The 19,076-nt window shown below is 45.7% G+C and overlaps 1 protein-coding gene across 2 annotated transcripts in view; it reads right to left on the bottom strand.

The window, feature by feature from the left end:
• Positions 1-580: 580 nt before the first annotated feature.
• LOC128703873 (uncharacterized) overlaps positions 581-19,076 on the bottom strand; it is a 108,363-nt gene continuing 89,867 nt past the window's right edge. For both annotated transcript variants that reach the window (XM_070104900.1, XM_070104901.1), the window contains exons 6-11: positions 9,857-10,064; positions 6,294-6,440; positions 2,365-2,487; positions 1,630-1,857; positions 1,171-1,336; positions 581-963 (exon numbers count right to left, since the gene is read on the bottom strand). In XM_070104900.1, the coding sequence (XP_069961001.1) occupies positions 836-963; positions 1,171-1,336; positions 1,630-1,857; positions 2,365-2,487; positions 6,294-6,440; positions 9,857-10,064 (1,000 nt within the window). In that variant the 3' untranslated portion in view covers positions 581-835. The remainder of the gene's footprint in view (positions 964-1,170; positions 1,337-1,629; positions 1,858-2,364; positions 2,488-6,293; positions 6,441-9,856; positions 10,065-19,076) is intronic.

Below are 19,076 nucleotides of genomic sequence, written 5' to 3'. Positions count from 1 at the left end.
ATAAAAGTAAGTGTTATGATGTTAATGTTTCATTCATCATTTCCCATTGTATTGTTTATGTACTACATGTATATTTCATGTTAAAACATTTTTTGTTTTAATACTTCTGGGTGTCAGGAACGGATTAATTGTATTTACATTATTTCTTATGGGGAAAATTGATTCGTAAATCGTAAATTTCGTTTATAGTAATGGCTCCAGGAACGGATTAATTACGAACAACGAGGGACCACTGTATAGGAAACTAAGCCTACTGAGTATACCAGGCAAAGTGTATGATACGGTTATTATTGATAGAATTAGAGGTAAGATGGAGAGCAGGATCACAGATGAACAAGGAGGCTTTAGAAAGAGTAGGGAGTGTGTCGACTATCTGCTTACATTCAATATTTTTTTTTACAGTCGTTATTTAGAATGTCAAAGTATGTATGATAAGTGTACTTAAGTGTACCTGTGTCTAAATACACTTAGTCTCTAGACCCCTAGTAAACAGGTAACTATTAGATACCTTTAAAGAGAGATGTGACTGTCCCCGGTAGATAAATTGATAGATTTATATTAGAGGAGGAAATAAACCATATTATGCTCTGGTTATCATTTATTATTTTTGAAATACATCATCTGCCATCTCCAGAAGATGCGTGAGTGGCAGTGAGGGTAGTTACTTAGGCTACTGTTTTTTTGAAGGCTCTCAGAGCTTGGAGATAGCAGCTACTGCAGCCTGAAGACAGTAGCTACTGCTTCTGTCAGGGAGCTTGAAGCTTGGAGACAGTAGCTACTGCTTTTGCCCAAAAGCTTAGAGCTTGAAGACAGCAGCTACTGCAGCTTGAAGACCTCAGAGCTTGGAGGAGGCGATGTAGGATTCTATCAACTTCTTCTTGAGAACCTTGCCTGACTGGTTCCTGGGTAACATCTCCAGCAGTTCCACACCTCCTGTGAGATGTTTATGGGGCGCCAGGCGTTCTGTGTGATACACGTAAATGATTCTCTCTCTCTCTCTCTCTCTCTCTCTCTCTCTCTCTCTCTCTCTCTCTCTCTCTCTCTCTCTCTCTCTTTCTCGGGTCTGTACAGGGTTAGGTTAAGAATTCTCTCTGTTCTTGTAACTACAAACACTGTAAATGGTATACCACCAACATAAATCTGATATTGTAAGTACAAATAGGTAATTACCTGCTACGTAACGCTGTAGGAGTGCCGGGGAGAGACGTGCTGAGGGCTTAGGTACCACATAAGCCCTAGCTGCCTCACCTGTCCTGGGGTGTGGTACCCCCACCACTGCCACCTCCCCAACACCCTCCATCCCCATCAACACCTCCTCTACTTGTTTAGGAGACACCTGGATTGAGGGAGAAGATATAGTTGATGGTGGTGGTTGCTCTGGCAACCAAGGAAAATATATAGGATTTGCTTTAAATCGACATGGATAATGTGTCAGGGTAATGCGTGTCTCAGGGCACAATCTATCAGGAGCCATGTAGGATGACACTGCCTGATAGACTCACCTGTCGAGGCAAAGTCCTTCAACCTGGACCCCTGAGCTAGAGACCGACAGCGAGGAAATTGCTGATAATTTGTCAATACTCAATGTTTTATACATTACTGTACGTCACCTCATCTGTCACATCTCACCTGGAAACCTTTGACCTTGATAAGATCCTTGATCCTATCTGTTAGGAAGAGGAAGCCGTCTGAGTTGTAGTAACCCAGGTCCCCTGTGTGAAGCCACCCGTCAGAGTCGATCATTGCAGCCGTGGCAGCTGGGTTATTGATATAGCCCAGCATGACTGTCAAGCTTTTGACACACACCTCACCCTCTTCTCCTTCCGCCAGCATTCTCCCAGTTTCCGGGTCGATTATCTGGATGGGAATTGACATGCTGGAGATAAATGGTATATGATACGAACACGATGGAAAGCAGTAGCCACAAATGTAGTATCTTGTGATCCTTTATCGACAACGTTTCGCCCACACAGTGGGCTTTATCAAGTCACAAACAGATCTACCTGGGTAAAGAGCACGCGAGTCAGGTGGAGAATGTTAGTTAGGTTGGATCTGAGACGAGCCTACCCAGTATTCTCCACCTGACTCTCTACACTATAAACACTGTGTGGGCGAAACGTTAATAAAGGATCGTATTATATAGAATTTGTGCTTATTTTTTCAGAATTGACATGTATTGAAGGAGTTTTACACACATATACATGCCGGAGGAGAACCAGGGGAGACATGAATACAACATACAAGATACTCATGAGTATTTGACAGGCGAGATAACAACAATGTGAAATACGAGGCTAGTGACACCATGCATTATCCAGGACCACCTGGCACTCCACACCTGGCACTCCCACACCTGGCACTCACCTTAACCTTGGTATAAGGCATCACACGCCCCACGGATCCCAAACAGAAGCCATAGACGCTTCCATTTGTAGTAACAGAGGCAACTTCAGTCATCCCGTAGCCTGACATCAAGTTTATCCCTGTCTGGTGAGAGAGAGAGGGGTTAATGGGGTTTAAAGTCTATCCCTGTCTGGTGAGAGAGAGAGGGGTTAATGGGGTTTAAAGTCTATCCCTGTCTGGTGAGAGAGAGAGGGGTTAATGGGGTTTAAAGTCTATCCCTGTCTGGTGAGAGAGAGAGGGGTTAATGGGGTTTATAGTCTATCCCTGTCTGGTGAGAGAGAGGGGGGTTAATGGGGTTTATAGTCTATCCCTGTCTGGTGAGAGAGAGTGGTTAATGGGGTTTAAAGTCTATCCCTGTCTGGTGAGAGAGAGAGTGGTTAATGGGGTTTAAAGTCTATCCCTGTCTGGTGAGAGAGAGAGAGGGGTTAATGGGGTTTAAAGTCTATCCCTGTCTGGTGAGAGAGAGAGGGGTTAATGGGGTTTAAAGTCTATCCCTGTCTGGTGAGAGAGTGGTTAATGGGGTTTAAAGTCTATCCCTGTCTGGTGAGAGAGAGAGTGGTTAATGGGGTTTAAAGTCTATCCCTGTCTGGTGAGAGAGAGAGGGGTTAATGGGGTTTAAAGTCTATCCCTGTCTGGTGAGAGAGTGGTTAATGGGGTTTAAAGTCTATCCCTGTCTGGTGAGAGAGAGAGGGGTTAATGGGGTTTAAAGTCTATCCCTGTCTGGTGAGAGAGAGAGGGGTTAATGGGGTTTAAAGTATATCCCTATCTGGTGAGAGAGAGAGTGGTTAATGGGGTTTAAAGTCTATCCCTGTCTGGTGAGAGAGAGAGAGGGGTTAATGGGGTTTAAAGTCTATCCCTGTCTGGGGAGAGAGAGAGGGGTTAATGGGGTTTAAAGTCTATCCCTGTCTGGTGAGAGAGAGAGGGGTTAATGGGGTTTAAAGTCTATCCCTGTCTGGTGAGAGAGAGAGGGGTTAATGGGGTTTAAAGTCTATCCCAGTCTGGTGAGAGAGAGGGGGGTTAATGGGGTTTAAAGTCTATCCCTGTCTGGTGAGAGAGAGAGGGGTTAATGGGGTTTAAAGTATATCCCTATCTGGTGAGAGAGTGGTTAATGGGGTTTAAAGTCTATCCCTGTCTGGTGAGAGAGAGTGGTTAATGGGGTTTAAAGTCTATCCCTGTCTGGTGAGAGAGAGAGAGAGGGGTTAATGGGGTTTAAAGTCTATCCCTGTCTGGTGAGAGAGAGGGGGGTTAATGGGGTTTAAATTTATCCCTGTCTGGTGAGAGAGAGAGAGGGGTTAATGGGGTTTAAAGTCTATCCCTGTCTGGTGAGAGAGAGAGTGGTTAATGGGGTTTAAAGTCTATCCCTGTCTGGTGAGAGAGAGAGAGGGGTTAATGGGGTTTAAAGTCTATCATTGTCTGGTGAGAGAGAGAGGGGTTAATGGGGTTTAAAGTCTATCCCTGTCTGGTGAGAGAGAGAGGGGTTAATGGGGTTTAAAGTCTATCCCTGTCTGGTGAGAGAGAGAGAGGGGTTAATGGGGTTTAAAGTCTATCCCTGTCTGGTGAGAGAGAGAGGGGTTAATGGGGTTTAAAGTCTATCCCTGTCTGGTGAGAGAGAGAGGGGTTAATGGGGTTTAAAGTCTATCCCTGTCTGGGGAGAGAGAGAGGGGTTAATGGGGTTTAAAGTCTATCCCTGTCTGGTGAGAGAGAGAGGGGTTAATGGGGTTTAAAGTCTATCCCTGTCTGGTGAGAGAGAGAGGGGTTAATGGGGTTTAAAGTCTATCCCTGTCTGGTGAGAGAGAGAGTTGTTAATGGGGTTTAAAGTCTATCCCTGTCTGGTGAGAGAGAGGGGGGTTAATGGGGTTTAAAGTCTATCCCTGTCTGGTGAGAGAGTGGTTAATGGGGTTTAAAGTCTATCCCTGTCTGGTGAGAGAGAGAGGGGTTAATGGGGTTTAAAGTATATCCCTCTCTGGTGAGAGAGAGAGAGAGAGAGGGGTTAATGGGGTTTAAAGTCTATCCCTGTCTGGTGAGAGAGAGAGGGGTTAATGGGGTTTAAAGTCTATCCCAGTCTGGTGAGAGAGAGGGGGGTTAATGGGGTTTAAAGTCTATCCCTGTCTGGTGAGAGAGAGAGGGGTTAATGGGGTTTAAAGTATATCCCTATCTGGTGAGAGAGTGGTTAATGGGGTTTAAAGTCTATCCCTGTCTGGTGAGAGAGAGTGGTTAATGGGGTTTAAAGTCTATCCCTGTCTGGTGAGAGAGAGAGGGGTTAATGGGGTTTAAAGTCTATCCCTGTCTGGTGAGAGAGAGGGGGGTTAATGGGGTTTAAATTTATCCCTGTCTGGTGAGAGAGAGAGAGGGGTTAATGGGGTTTAAAGTCTATCCCTGTCTGGTGAGAGAGAGAGTGGTTAATGGGGTTTAAAGTCTATCCCTGTCTGGTGAGAGAGAGAGAGGGGTTAATGGGGTTTAAAGTCTATCATTGTCTGGTGAGAGAGAGAGGGGTTAATGGGGTTTAAAGTCTATCCCTGTCTGGTGAGAGAGAGAGGGGTTAATGGGGTTTAAAGTCTATCCCTGTCTGGTGAGAGAGAGAGAGGGGTTAATGGGGTTTAAAGTCTATCCCTGTCTGGTGAGAGAGAGAGGGGTTAATGGGGTTTAAAGTCTATCCCTGTCTGGTGAGAGAGAGAGGGGTTAATGGGGTTTAAAGTCTATCCCTGTCTGGTGAGAGAGAGAGAGGGGTTAATGGGGTTTAAAGTCTATCCCTGTCTGGTGAGAGAGAGAGAGGGGTTAATGGGGTTTAAAGTCTATCCCTGTCTGGTGAGAGAGAGAGGGGTTAATGGGGTTTAAAGTCTATCCCTGTCTGGTGAGAGAGAGAGAGGGGTTAATGGGGTTTAAAGTCTTCATTACACAAAAATAGACGAAGGGTACCTAAAAGACGTGTTAGGGGGTCAGTGCCCCCGCGGGGCGGTATCAGACCAGACCTGGAGAATCAAGGTTTGATCATCTAGACTGTTACCGCTGGTTGTACGCAGTTCGATATACGAACCACAGCCTGGCTGGTCAGGCATTGATTTGAAGCGCCTGTCCAGTTCCCTCTGGAAGTGTCAGAGGTTTCTGGATGATTTTCCTTGTTCACTGAGGGCGTTGAAGAGTCGGGGACCTCTGGCACTCATCGAGTTCTCTCTTACTGTACACATTGCGGAGGTATTTTGCACCGTCCTCCAGGATTGTCCACGCTTAAATTTTGATGTACCTTTCTCGTCTACGTTCCAAGGAATACACTTTAAGGAACTTGAACGTTTCCCAATATTTCAGGTGTTTAATGGAGTGTATAAGAACAGAGAAAGTCCTCTGAACGTTATCCAGCGAGGTAAAGGAGGTTTTGTGTGCGAGGGGCCTGGACGTCCAACAGGCGTATGTGAGCGTGTTAGGAGTGGAGACAAATGGTTTTTGGGATCTGACGAGCTGTTGGAGTGTGAGCAAGGTAGTATTTTTTGAAGGGATTCGGGTAAGCCGGACTCGAGTCCTGGAGGTGGCAGTACAGTACACGATTCTGGCAAGATAGTTATAGTGTAAATGATGGTAAATGTGTTTCTCTTTCGGGTTACCTTGCCTCGGAGGGAGACGGCCAGGGTGTTTAAGAATATATATAGTAATGTATATAATTAATAAATATGACAACATTTGTATTATATAAACAGTCGTATTATATATATATATATATATATATATATATATATATATATATATATATATATATATATATATATATATATATATATTAAAAGCAGTGTTGTTGGGGTAACTGAGGTAGTTACTAATATTCCAATAACATGACCCCGGAGAGTTTAGCGCTTACTAATGCAAGCAGTTATAATAATAATAATAATAATAATAATTACCTTGTTAATTATGTTGGTGTGGGTTGAGACAGGTAGAGGTGCAGCTGCGGAGAACATAACTTCCAGGGAGGTGAGGTCGTACCTGTCTAGCAGCGGTGTGTCTGCCAGGAAGCTGACCAGGTGAGGTACTACAGGACACAACCTCACCTGTCACGTGACCTCACTTATAACTTCACCTTATTATTTGACCTCACTTGTAACTAGACATTATTTGACCTCACTTATAACTAGACATCATTATTTGACCTCACTTGTAACTTGACCTCATTATTTGACGTCACTCATAACTTGACCTCATTATTTGACCTCACTTATAGCTTGGCCTCATTATTTGACCTCACTTATATATATATATATAGCTTGACCTCATTATTTGACCTCACTTGTAACTTGACCTCATTATTTGACCTCACTTGTAACTTGACCTCATTATTTGACCTCACTTGTAACTTGACCTCATTATTTAACCTCACTTGTAACTTGACCTCATTATTTGACCTCACTTGTAACTTGACCTCATTATTTAACCTCACTTGTAACTTGACCTCATTATTTGACCTCACTTGTAACTTGACCTCATTATTTGACCTCACTTGTAACCTGACCTCATTATTTAACCTCACTTGTAACTTGACCTCATTATTTGACCTCACTTGTAACTTGACCTCATTATTTGACGTCACTTAAACTTGACCTCATTATTTGACCTCACTTGTAACTTGACCTCATTATTTGACCTCACTTGTAACTTGACCTCATTATTTGACGTCACTTAAACTTGACCTTATTATTTGACCTCACTTGTAACTTGACCTCATTATTTAACCTCACTTGTAACTTCACCTCATTATTTGACCTCACTTGTAACTTGACCTCATTATTTAACCTCACTTGTAACTTGACCTCATTATTTAACCTCACTTGTAACTTCACCTCATTATTTAACCTCACTTGTAACTTGACCTCATTATTTAACCTCACTTGTAACTTGACCTCATTATTTGACGTCACTTAAACTTGACCTCATTATTTGACGTCACTCATAACTTGACCTCATTATTTGACCTCACTTATAGCTTGGCCTCATTATTTGACCTCATATATATATATATATATATATAGCTTGACCTCATTATTTGACCTCACTTGTAACTTGACCTCATTATTTGACCTCACTTGTAACTTGACCTCATTATTTGACCTCACTTGTAACTTGACCTCATTATTTAACCTCACTTGTAACTTGACCTCATTATTTAACCTCACTTATAACTTGACCTCATTATTTGACCTCACTTATAGCTTGACCTCATTTGTAACTTGACCTCATTATTTGACCTCACTTATAACTTGACCTCCTTACTTGATCTAACTTGACCTCAGTTATCACTTGACCTCAGTTATCACTTGACCTCAGTTATCCCTTGACCTCAGTTATCACTTGACCTCAGTTATCACTTGACCTCAGTTATCACTTGACCTCAGTTATCACTTGACCTCAGTTATCACTTGACCTCAGTTATCACTTGACCTCAGTTATCACTTGACCTCAGTTATCACTTAACCTCAGTTATCACTTGACCTCAGTTATCACTTGACCTCAGTTATCACTTGACCTCAGTTATCATTTAACCTCAGTTATCACTTAACCTCAGTTATCACTTGACCTCAGTTATCACTTGACCTCAGTTATCACTTGACCTCAGTTATCACTTAACCTCAGTTATCTCTTGACCTCAGTTATCACTTAACCTCAGTTATCACTTGACCTCAGTTATCACTTGACCTCAGTTATCACTTAACCTCAGTTATCACTTGACCTCAGTTATCACTTGACCTCAGTTATCATTTAACCTCAGTTATCACTTAACCTCAGTTATCACTTAACCTCAGTTATCACTTAACCTCAGTTATCACTTAACCTCAGTTATCACTTAACCTCAGTTATCACTTGACCTCAGTTATCACTTGACCTCAGTTATCACTTAACCTCAGTTATCACTTGACCTCAGTTATCATTTAACCTCAGTTATCACTTGACCTCAGTTATCATTTAACCTCAGTTATCACTTGACCTCAGTTATCACTTAACCTCAGTTATCACTTGACCTCAGTTATCATTTAACCTCAGTTATCACTTAACCTCAGTTATCACTTGACCTCAGTTATCACTTAACCTCAGTTATCACTTAACCTCAGTTATCACTTGACCTCAGTTATCACTTGACCTCAGTTATCACTTGACCTCAGTTATCACTTAACCTCAGTTATCACTTGACCTCAGTTATCATTTAACCTCAGTTATCACTTAACCTCAGTTATCACTCAACCTCAGTTATCACTCAACCTCAGTTATCACTCAACCTCAGTTATCACTCAACCTCAGTTATCACTTAACCTCAGTTATCACTTAACCTCAGTTATCACTTAACCTCATAACTTAATAACTCTAAATTATTCTTTTCTTTCTCTAGTGTTCACCCTAAATCATCCTGCAAGTCTTAGAAAGACTAAATTAGACTTTTATCGCTAAAATTACGCGTAGTTTAAGCCTTAGAAAATCCAGAAAGTCTGTAAACTAGTAAATCAGTCTTTTTCCTGGACTCCAAAAAATTCTAAAGTCTGATTTAGGTATTTCTCTCAAGTAAAGCCTTATTTCACTCAGTAAGACTTATTTTGATACACTCAATTAGTCTTTTTCTTCCCTAGAATCAAGTCTAGTTTTATTTCATAGAAGTCTGAAGTATTTCGGTAAAGTCTTGTTCCGGTTTTACCTGTCAAATCGAACAGTTTTTAAGTTAAACGTTCACTCAGGACTGTCAGAACACTATCCCTCCCTTAAACGTCCACTCAGGACTGTCAGAACACTATCCCTCCGTTAAACGTCCACTCAGGACTGTCAGAACACTATCCCTCCGTTAAACGTTCACTCAGGACTGTCAGAACACTATCCCTCCGTTAAACGTTCACTCAGGACTGTCAGAACACTATCCCTCCCTTAAACGTCCACTCAGGACTGTCAGAACACTATCCCTCCCTTAAACGTCCACTCAGGACTGTCAGAACACTATCCCTCCGTTAAACGTTCACTCAGGACTGTCAGAACACTATCCCTCCGTTAAACGTCCACTCAGGACTGTCAGAACACTATCCCTCCCTTAAAACGTCCACTCAGCACAGTCAGAACACTATCCCTCCCTTAAACGTCCACTCAGGACTGTCAAAATACTATCCCTCCCTTAAACGTCCACTCAGGACTGTCAAAACACTATCCCCCCTTAAACGTCCACTCAGGACTGTCAAAATACTATCCCTCCCTTAAACGTCCACTCAGGGCTGTCAAAACACTATCCCTCCCTTAAACGTTCACTCAGGACTGTCAAAACACTATCACTCCCTTAAAACGTCCACTCAGCACAGTCAGAACACTATCCCTCTCTTAAACGTTCACTCAGGACTGTCAAAACACTATCCCTCCCTTAAACGTCCACTCAGGATTGTCAAAACACTATTCCTCCCTTAAAACGTTCACTCAGGGTGGCCAGAATCCTCAGCATCCTTGCCTTAAACTGCTCAATGGCGCTGAGGAATCTCTGAGGAGAGAAGACCGGCAGAAGAAGCGTCGTACCTCCGATATAAAGATTACCGGTAATCATACTATAACCGTAGACGTGATGTAGAGGCAACACCAGCATCATCATTAAGTATTTCACTCTCATGAGTGCGAAGCCGGCTTCTTCATCTCCTCCTCCCAGCAGGGATGCTGCGTACCTGACGTATGTGAGAGATATAATAATTATATTAATAATAATAATAATAATAATAATAGTCTTAATATCTACAAGTACATGTACAAGGTATACAGGTCAGAGCTGACATCAGTGACATGCTGCTAGCAAGCCCCTGTTATAGCCCTACTAGGCAGGCTGTTCCATTCACCCACTAATAGGTAGACTGTTCCATTCACCCACTACTAGGTAGACTGTTCCATTCACCCACTACTAGGTAGACTGTTCCATTCACCCACTACTAGGTACACTGTTCCACTCATCCACTACTAGGTACACTGTTCCACTCACCCACTACTAGGTACACTGTTCCACTCACCCACTACTAGGCAGGCTGTTCCACTCACCCACTACTAGGTAGACTGTTCCATTCACCCACTACTAGGTACACTGTTCCACTCATCCACTACTAGGTAGACTGTTCCACTCACCCACTACTAGGTACACTGTTCCACTCACCCACTACTAGGTAGACTGTTTCACTCACCCACTACTAGGTAGACTTCCACTCATCCACCACTAGGTACACTGTTCCACTCACCCACTACTAGGTAGACTGTTCCACTCACCCACTACTAGGTACACTGTTCCACTCATCCACTACTAGGTAGACTGTTCCACTCACCCACTACTAGGTAGACTTCCACTCATCCACTACTAGGTAGACTGTTCCACTCACCCACTACTAGGTAGACTGTTCCACTCACCCACTACTAGGTAGACTGTTCCACTCACCTACTACTAGGTAGACTGTTCCACTCATCCACTACTAGGTAGACTGTTCCACTCACCCACTACTAGGTACACTGTTCCACTCATCCACTACTAGGGAGACTGTTCCACTTACCCACTACTAGATAGACTGTTCCACTCACCCACTACTAGGTACACTGTTCCACTCATCCACTACTAGGGAGACTGTTCCACTTACCCACTACTAGATAGACTGTTCCACTCACCCACTACTAGGTACACTGTTCCACTCATCCACTACTAGGGAGACTGTTCCACTCACCCACTACTAGGTACACTGTTCCACTCATCCACTACTAGGGAGACTGTTCCACTTACCCACTACTAGATAGACTGTTCCACTCACCCACTACTAGGTACACTGTTCCACTCAACCACTACTAGGTACACTGTTCCACTCACCCACTACTAGATACACTGTTCCACTCACCCACTACTAGGTAGACTGTTCCACTCACTCACTACTAGGTACACTGTTCCACTCACCCACTACTTGGTACACTGTTCCACTCACCCACTAATAGGTAGACTGTTCCACTCACCCACTACTAGGTACACTGTTCCACTCATCCACTACTAGGTACACTGTTCCACTCACCCACTACTAGGTAGACTGTTCCACTCATCCACTACTAGGGAGACTGTTCCACTCACCCACTACTAGGTAGACTGTTCCACTCACCCACTACTAGGGAGACTGTTCCACTCATACACTACTAGGTAGACTGTTCCACTCACCCACTACTAGGTAGACTGTTCCACTCATCCACTACTAGGTAGACTGTTCCACTCATCCACTACTAGGTAGACTGTTCCACTCACCCACTACTAGGTAGACTGTTCCACTCACCCACTACTAGGTAGACTGTTCCACTCATCCACTACTAGGTAGACTGTTCCACTCACCCACTACTAGGTAGACGGTTCCACTCATCCACTACTAGGTAGACTGTTCCACTCATCCACTACTAGGGAGACTGTTCCACTCACCCACTACTAGGTAGACTGTTCCACTCACCCACTACTAGGTAGACTGTTCCACTCATCCACTACTAGGTAGACTGCTCCATTCATCCACTACTAGGTACACTGTTCCACTCACCCACTACTAGGTACACTGTTCCACTCACCCACTACTAGGTACACTGTTCCACTCACCCACTACTAGGTACACTGTTCCACTCACCCACTACTAGGTACACTGTTCCACTCACCCACTACTAGGTACACTGTTCCACTCACCCACTACTAGGTACACTGTTCCACTCACCCACTACTAGGTACACTGTTCCACTCACCCACTACTAGGTACACTGTTCCACTCATCCACTACTAGGGAGACTGTTCCACTCATCCACTACTAGGTACACTGTTCCACTCATCCACTACTAGGTACACTGTTCCACTCACCCACTACTAGGTACACTGTTCCACTCATCCACTACTAGGTACACTGTTCCACTCACCCACTACTAGGTACACTGTTCCACTCACCCACTACTAGGTACACTGTTCCACTCACCCACTACTAGGTACACTGTTCCACTCACCCACTACTAGGTACACTGTTCCACTCATCCACTACTAGGTACACTGTTCCACTCACCCACTACTAGGTACACTGTTCCACTCACCCACTACTAGGTACACTGTTCCACTCACCCACTACTAGGTACACTGTTCCACTCACCCACTACTAGGTACACTGTTCCACTCATCCACTACTAGGTACACTGTTCCACTCACCCACTACTAGGTAGACTGTTTCACTCACCCACTACTAGGTACACTGTTCCACTCACCCACTACTAGGTACACTGTTCCACTCACCCACTACTAGGTAGACTGTTCCACTCACCCACTACTAGGTACACTGTTCCACTCATCCACTACTAGGTACACTGTTCCACTCACCCACTACTAGGTACACTGTTCCACTCATCCACTACTAGGTAGACTGTTCCACTCACCCACTACTAGGTACACTGTTCCACTCACCCACTACTAGGTACACTGTTCCACTCACCCACTACTAGGTAGACTGTTCCACTCACCCACTACTAGGTACACTGTTCCACTCATCCACTACTAGGGAGACTGTTCCACTCACCCACTACTAGGTACACTGTTCCACTCACCCACTACTAGGTACACTGTTCCACTCACCCACTACTAGGTACACTGTTCCACTCATCCACTACTAGGGAGACTGTTCCACTCACCCACTACTAGGTAGACTGTTCCACTCATCCACTACTAGGGAGACTGTTCCACTCACCCACTACTAGGTAGACTGTTCCACTCATCCACTACTAGGGAGACTGTTCCACTCACCCACTACTAGGTACACTGTTCCACTCATCCACTACTAGGGAGACTGTTCCACTCACCCACTACTAGGTAGACAGTTCCACTCACCCACTACTAGGTACACTGTTCCACTCATCCACTACTAGGGAGACTGTTCCACTCACCCACTACTAGGTACACTGTTCCACTCATCCACTACTAGGGAGACTGTTCCACTCACCCACTACTAGGTACACTGTTCCACTCATCCACTACTAGGGAGACTGTTCCACTCACCCACTACTAGGTACACTGTTCCACTCATCCACTACTAGGGAGACTGTTCCACTCACCCACTACTAGGTACACTGTTCCACTCATCCACTACTAGGGAGACTGTTCCACTCATCCACTACTAGGGAGACTGTTCCACTCACCCACTACTAGGTACACTGTTCCACTCATCCACTACTAGGGAGACTGTTCCACTCACCCACTACTAGGTACACTGTTTCACTCATCCACTACTAGGGAGACTGTTCCACACACCCACTACTAGGTACACTGTTCCACTCATCCACTACTAGGGAGACTGTTCCACTCATCCACTACTAGGTACACTGTTCCACTCATCCACTACTAGGGAGACTGTTCCACTCATCCACTACTAGGGAGACTGTTCCACTCACCCACTACTAGGTACACTGTTCCACTCATCCACTACTAGGGAGACTGTTCCACTCACCCACTACTAGGTAGACTGTTCCACTCACCCACTACTAGGTAGACTGTTCCACTCATCCACTACTAGGTAGACTGCTCCATTCATCCACTACTAGGTACACTGTTCCACTCACCCACTACTAGGTACACTGTTCCACTCACCCACTACTAGGTACACTGTTCCACTCACCCACTACTAGGTACACTGTTCCACTCACCCACTACTAGGTACACTGTTCCACTCACCCACTACTAGGTACACTGTTCCACTCATCCACTACTAGGGAGACTGTTCCACTCATCCACTACTAGGGAGACTGTTCCACTCACCCACTTCTCTGTTTCTAAACCAATACTTTCCTCTATCTTTTCTAAATCTAAATTTATCCCATTTGAATCCATTATTTCGAGTTCTTTCTTGAACGGATATCCTGAAGACAGAGAGAGAGAGAGAGAGAGAGAGAGAGAGAGAGAGAGAGAGAGAGAGAGAGAGAGAGAGTTAGATTTTTATAGATTTTTGCCACCGAGGTGGCTAGTTTATTGTGTACCTCATATCCATCCTGTGGATGGTAGTGGCTAGTTTATTGTGTACCTCATATCCATCCTGTGGATGGTAGTGGCTAGTTTATTGTGTACCTCATATCCATCCTGTGGATGGTAGTGGCTAGTTTATTGTGTACCTCATATCCATCCTGTGGATGGTAGTGGCTAGTTTATTGTGTACCTCATATCCATCCTGTGGATGGTAGTGGCTAGTTTATTGTGTACCTCATATCCATCCTGTGGATGGTAGTGGCTAGTTTATTGTGTACCTCATATCCATCCTGTGGATGGTAGTGGCTAGTTTATTGTGTACCTCATATCCATCCTATGGTTGGTAACACAAGAACATATGGATACACAGTAGGCCTAGGAACTAGGCCTCAAAAGGGTTAACAGGTGTACATCTGGATTTATATCTAAAGTTCACTTATCTGTTACAAGTAAATTTAGGGAATTTGCTTATTATATCTGGTATCTTATTTTCCTTAATAAGATATCTTGACATGTCACATAGGTTATTATACTGTCTGTCTCTGTATTTCTCAATAAGTGGACAATTAAGCACATAGTGTTCAAGACAGTGACCACAGGACTGGTTACATACTTTCTATTTGCTTTAATTATCATCTGTGTGTCTCCTAAACTGCCAGAAGTACTTGTAACCAAGCCTAAGTCTGGCCACTACATCAGTCAGTACTTGTAACCAAGCCTAAGTCTGGCCACTACATCAGACAGTACTTGTAACCAAGCCTAAGTCTGGCCACTACATCAGTCAGTACTTGTAACCAAGCCTAAGTCTGGCCACTACATCAGACAGTACTTGTAACCAAGCCTAAGTCTGGCCACTACATCAGTCAGTACTTGTAACCAAGCCTAAGTCTGGCCACTACATCAGTCAGTACTTGTAACCAAGCCTAAGTCTGGCCACTACATCAGTCAGTACTTGTAACCAAGCATAAGTCTGGCCACTACATCAGTCAGTACTTGTAACCAAGCCTAAGTCTGGCCACTACATCAGTCAGTACTTGTAACCAAGCCTAAGCCTGGCCACTACATCAGTCAGTACTTGTAACCAAGCCTAAGTCTGGCCACTACAACATCAGTCAGTACTTGTAACCAAGCCTAAGCCTGGCCACTACAACATCAGTCAGTACTTGTAACCAAGCCTAAGCCTGGCCACTACAACATCAGTCAGTACTTGTAACCAAGCCTTAGTCTGGCCACTACATCAGTCAGTACTTGTAACCAAGCCTAAGTCTGGCCACTACATCAGTCAGTACTTGAAACCAAGCCTAAGTCTGGCTACTACACCATCAGTTATATTCTACATTCTTCTTCTGGGTACGCTTCTTGGCTAACATATCAACTTTATCATGAAGGAGTAATTCAATGTGTGATGGCATCCATAGCAATTGTACAGTAATTCCTTTGTCCAGGATTTTTAAGTATCTATACCTGGCTTCTGCAATGAGCATGTTATTGGAGTCATTACATGAGTCAAGAGCCTTCAATGATGACATAGAATCAGTAATGATGACAGAGTCAAGCTCAGTGTCATAAGTTAGGTTTAGTGTCATTAGGATTGCAAACAATTCAGTTTACAGTGTAGACGCCCAGTTGTTAATTACTATGCCTAGTTCAACGAGGTTATGGTTGTTAACTAGGGAGGTGACAACAAGAGCAGATGTAGCCCTGCCAGAAGACTCCTGCTGGAGGTGGCAACAACAGCAGATGCAGCCCTGCCAGAAGACTCCTGCTGGAGGTGGCAACAAGAGCAGATGTAGCCCTGCCAGAAGACTCCTGCTGGAGGTGGCAACAAGAGCAGATGTTGCCCTGCCAGAAGACTCCTGCTGGAGGTGACAACAAGAGCAGATGTAACCCTGTCAGAAGACTCCTGCTGGAGGTGACAAGAGCAGATGTAGCCCTGCCAGAAGACTCCTGCTGGAGGTGGCAACAAGAGCAGATGCAGCCCTGCCAGAAGACTCCTGATAAATTAGACACATGTGCAACTCTTGGGTATCTTTATTGAGGAAACGTTTCGCCACACAGTGGCTTCATCAGTCCATACAAAGGAGAATCTTGAAGAACAGGAGTAGAATGAGGTAATCAGTCCCTCAACCTTGAGTCGATGTGGTCAGTCCATCAATCTTGAATAGAATACGGCATACGTGCGGAGAAGGAGCTTATAAACCGTTGGTAGGAGAGGTGCAGCAGTCATAGGCGGTGTCACATTTGTTCAATGTGGAAGTAGGTTGATGGACTGACCACATCGACTCAAGGTTGAGGGACTGATTACCTCATTCTACTCCTGTTCTTCAAGATTCTCCTTTGTATGGACTGATGAAGCCACTGTGTGGCGAAACGTTTCCTCAATAAAGATACCCAAGAGTTGCACATGTGTCTAATTTATCAACATGTCGGTTCTCTGAACCATTCATCTACAGAAGACTCCTGCTGGAGGTGGCAACAACAGCAGATGCAGCCCTGCCAGAAGACTCCTGCTGGAGGTGGCAACAACAGCAGATGCAGCCCTGCCAGAAGACTCCTGCTGGAGGTGGCAACAACAGCAGATGCAGCCCTGCCAGAAGACTCCTGCTGGAGGTGACAACAAGAGCAGATGTAGCCCTGCCAGAAGACTCCTGCTGGAGGTGGCAACAACAACAGATGCAGCCCTGCCAGAAGACTCCTGCTGGAGGTGGCAACAACAACAGATGCAGCCCTGCCAGAAGACTCCTGCTGGAGATGGCAACAACAGCAGATGCAGCCCTGCCAGAAGACTCCTGCTGGAGGTGGCAACAACAGCAGATGCAGCCCTGCCAGAAGACTCCTGCTGGAGGTGGCAACAAGAGCAGATATAGCCCTGCCAGAAGACTCCTGCTGGAGGTGGCAACAACAGCATATGTAGCCCTGCCAGAAGACTCCTGCTGGAGGTGGCAACAACAGCAGATGCAGCCCTGCCAGAAGACTCCTGCTGGAGGTGGCAACAACAGCAGATGCAGCCCTGCCAGAAGACTCCTGCTGGAGGTGGCAACAAGAGCAGATGCAGCCCTGCCAGAAGACTCCTGCTGGAGGTGGCAACAAAAGCAGATGCAGCCCTGCCAGAAGACTCCTGCTGGAGGTGGCAACAAGAGCAGATGTAGCCCTGCCAGAAGACTCCTGCTGGAGGTGGTAACAAGAGCAGATGCAGCCCTGCCAGAAGACTCCTGCTGGAGGTGGTAACAAGAGCAGATGCAGCCCTGCCAGAAGACTCCTGCTGGAGGTGGTAACAAGAGCAGATGCAGCCCTGCCAGAAGACTCCTGCTGGAGGTGGCAACAAGAGCAGATGTAGCCCTGCCAGAAGACTCCTGCTGGAGGTGGCAACAAGAGCAGATGTAGCCCTGCCAGAAGACTCCTGCTGGAGGTGGCAACAAGAGCAGATGCAGCCCTGCCAGAAGACTCCTGCTGGAGGTGGCAACAACAGCAGATGCAGCCCTGCCAGAAGACTCCTGCTGGAGGTGGCAACAACAGCATATGTAGCCCTGCCAGAAGACTCCTGCTGGAGGTGGCAACAAGAGCAGATGTTGCCCTGCCAGAAGACTCCTGCTGGAGGTGGCAACAACAGCAGATGCAGCCCTGCCAGAAGACTCCTGCTGGAGGTGGCAACAACAGCATATGTAGCCCTGCCAGAAGACTCCTGCTGGAGGTGGCAACAAGAGCAGATGTTGCCCTGCCAGAAGACTCCTGCTGGAGGTGAGAACAAGAGCAGATGTAACCCTGTCAGAAGACTCCTGCTGGAGGTGACAACAAGAGCAGATGTAGCCCTGCCAGAAGACTCCTGCTGGAGGTGGCAACAAGAGCAGATGTTGCCCTGCCAGAAGACTCCTGCTGGAGGTGAGAACAAGAGCAGATGTAACCCTGTCATTAGACTCCTGCTGGAGGTGACAACAAGAGCAGATGTAGCCCTGCCAGAAGACTCCTGCTGGAGGTGGCAACAAGAGCAGATGCAGCCCTGCCAGAAGACTCCTGCTGGAGGTGGCAACAACAGCAGATGTAGCCCTGCCAGAAGACTCCTGCTGGAGGTGGCAACAAGAGCAGATGCAGCCCTGCCAGAAGACTCCTGCTGGAGGTGGCAACAACAGCAGATGTAGCCCTGCCAGAAGACTCCTGCTGGAGGTGACAACAAGAGCAGATGTAACCCTGCCAGAAGACTCCTGCTGGAGGTGACAACAAGAGCAGATGCAGCCCTGCCAGAAGACTCCTGCTGGAGGTGGCAACAAGAGCAGATGCAGCCCTGCCAGAAGACTCCTGCTGGAGGTGGCAACAAGAGCAGATGCAGCCCTGCCAGAAGACTCCTGCTGGAGGTGGCAACAACAGCAGATGTAACCCTGCCAGAAGACTCCTGCTGGAGGTGACAACAAGAGCAGATGTAGCCCTGCCAGAAGACTCCTGCTGGAGGTGACAACAAGAGCAGATGTAACCCTGCCAGAAGACTCCTGCTGGAGGTGGCAACAAGAGCAGATGCAGCCCTGCCAGAAGACTCCTGCTGGAGGTGGCAACAACAGCAGATGTAACCCTGCCAGAAGACTCCTGCTGGAGGTGACAACAAGAGCAGATGTAACCCTGCCAGAAGACTCCTGCTGGAGGTGGCAACAACAGCAGATGTAGCCCTGCCAGAAGACTCCTGCTGGAGGTGACAACAAGAGCAGAT

Source organism: Cherax quadricarinatus, chromosome 95 (genome assembly GCF_038502225.1).
Source record: "Cherax quadricarinatus isolate ZL_2023a chromosome 95, ASM3850222v1, whole genome shotgun sequence".
NCBI lineage: Eukaryota > Metazoa > Arthropoda > Malacostraca > Decapoda > Parastacidae > Cherax > Cherax quadricarinatus.
This window is presented reverse-complemented; position numbering and strand designations above follow the sequence as displayed.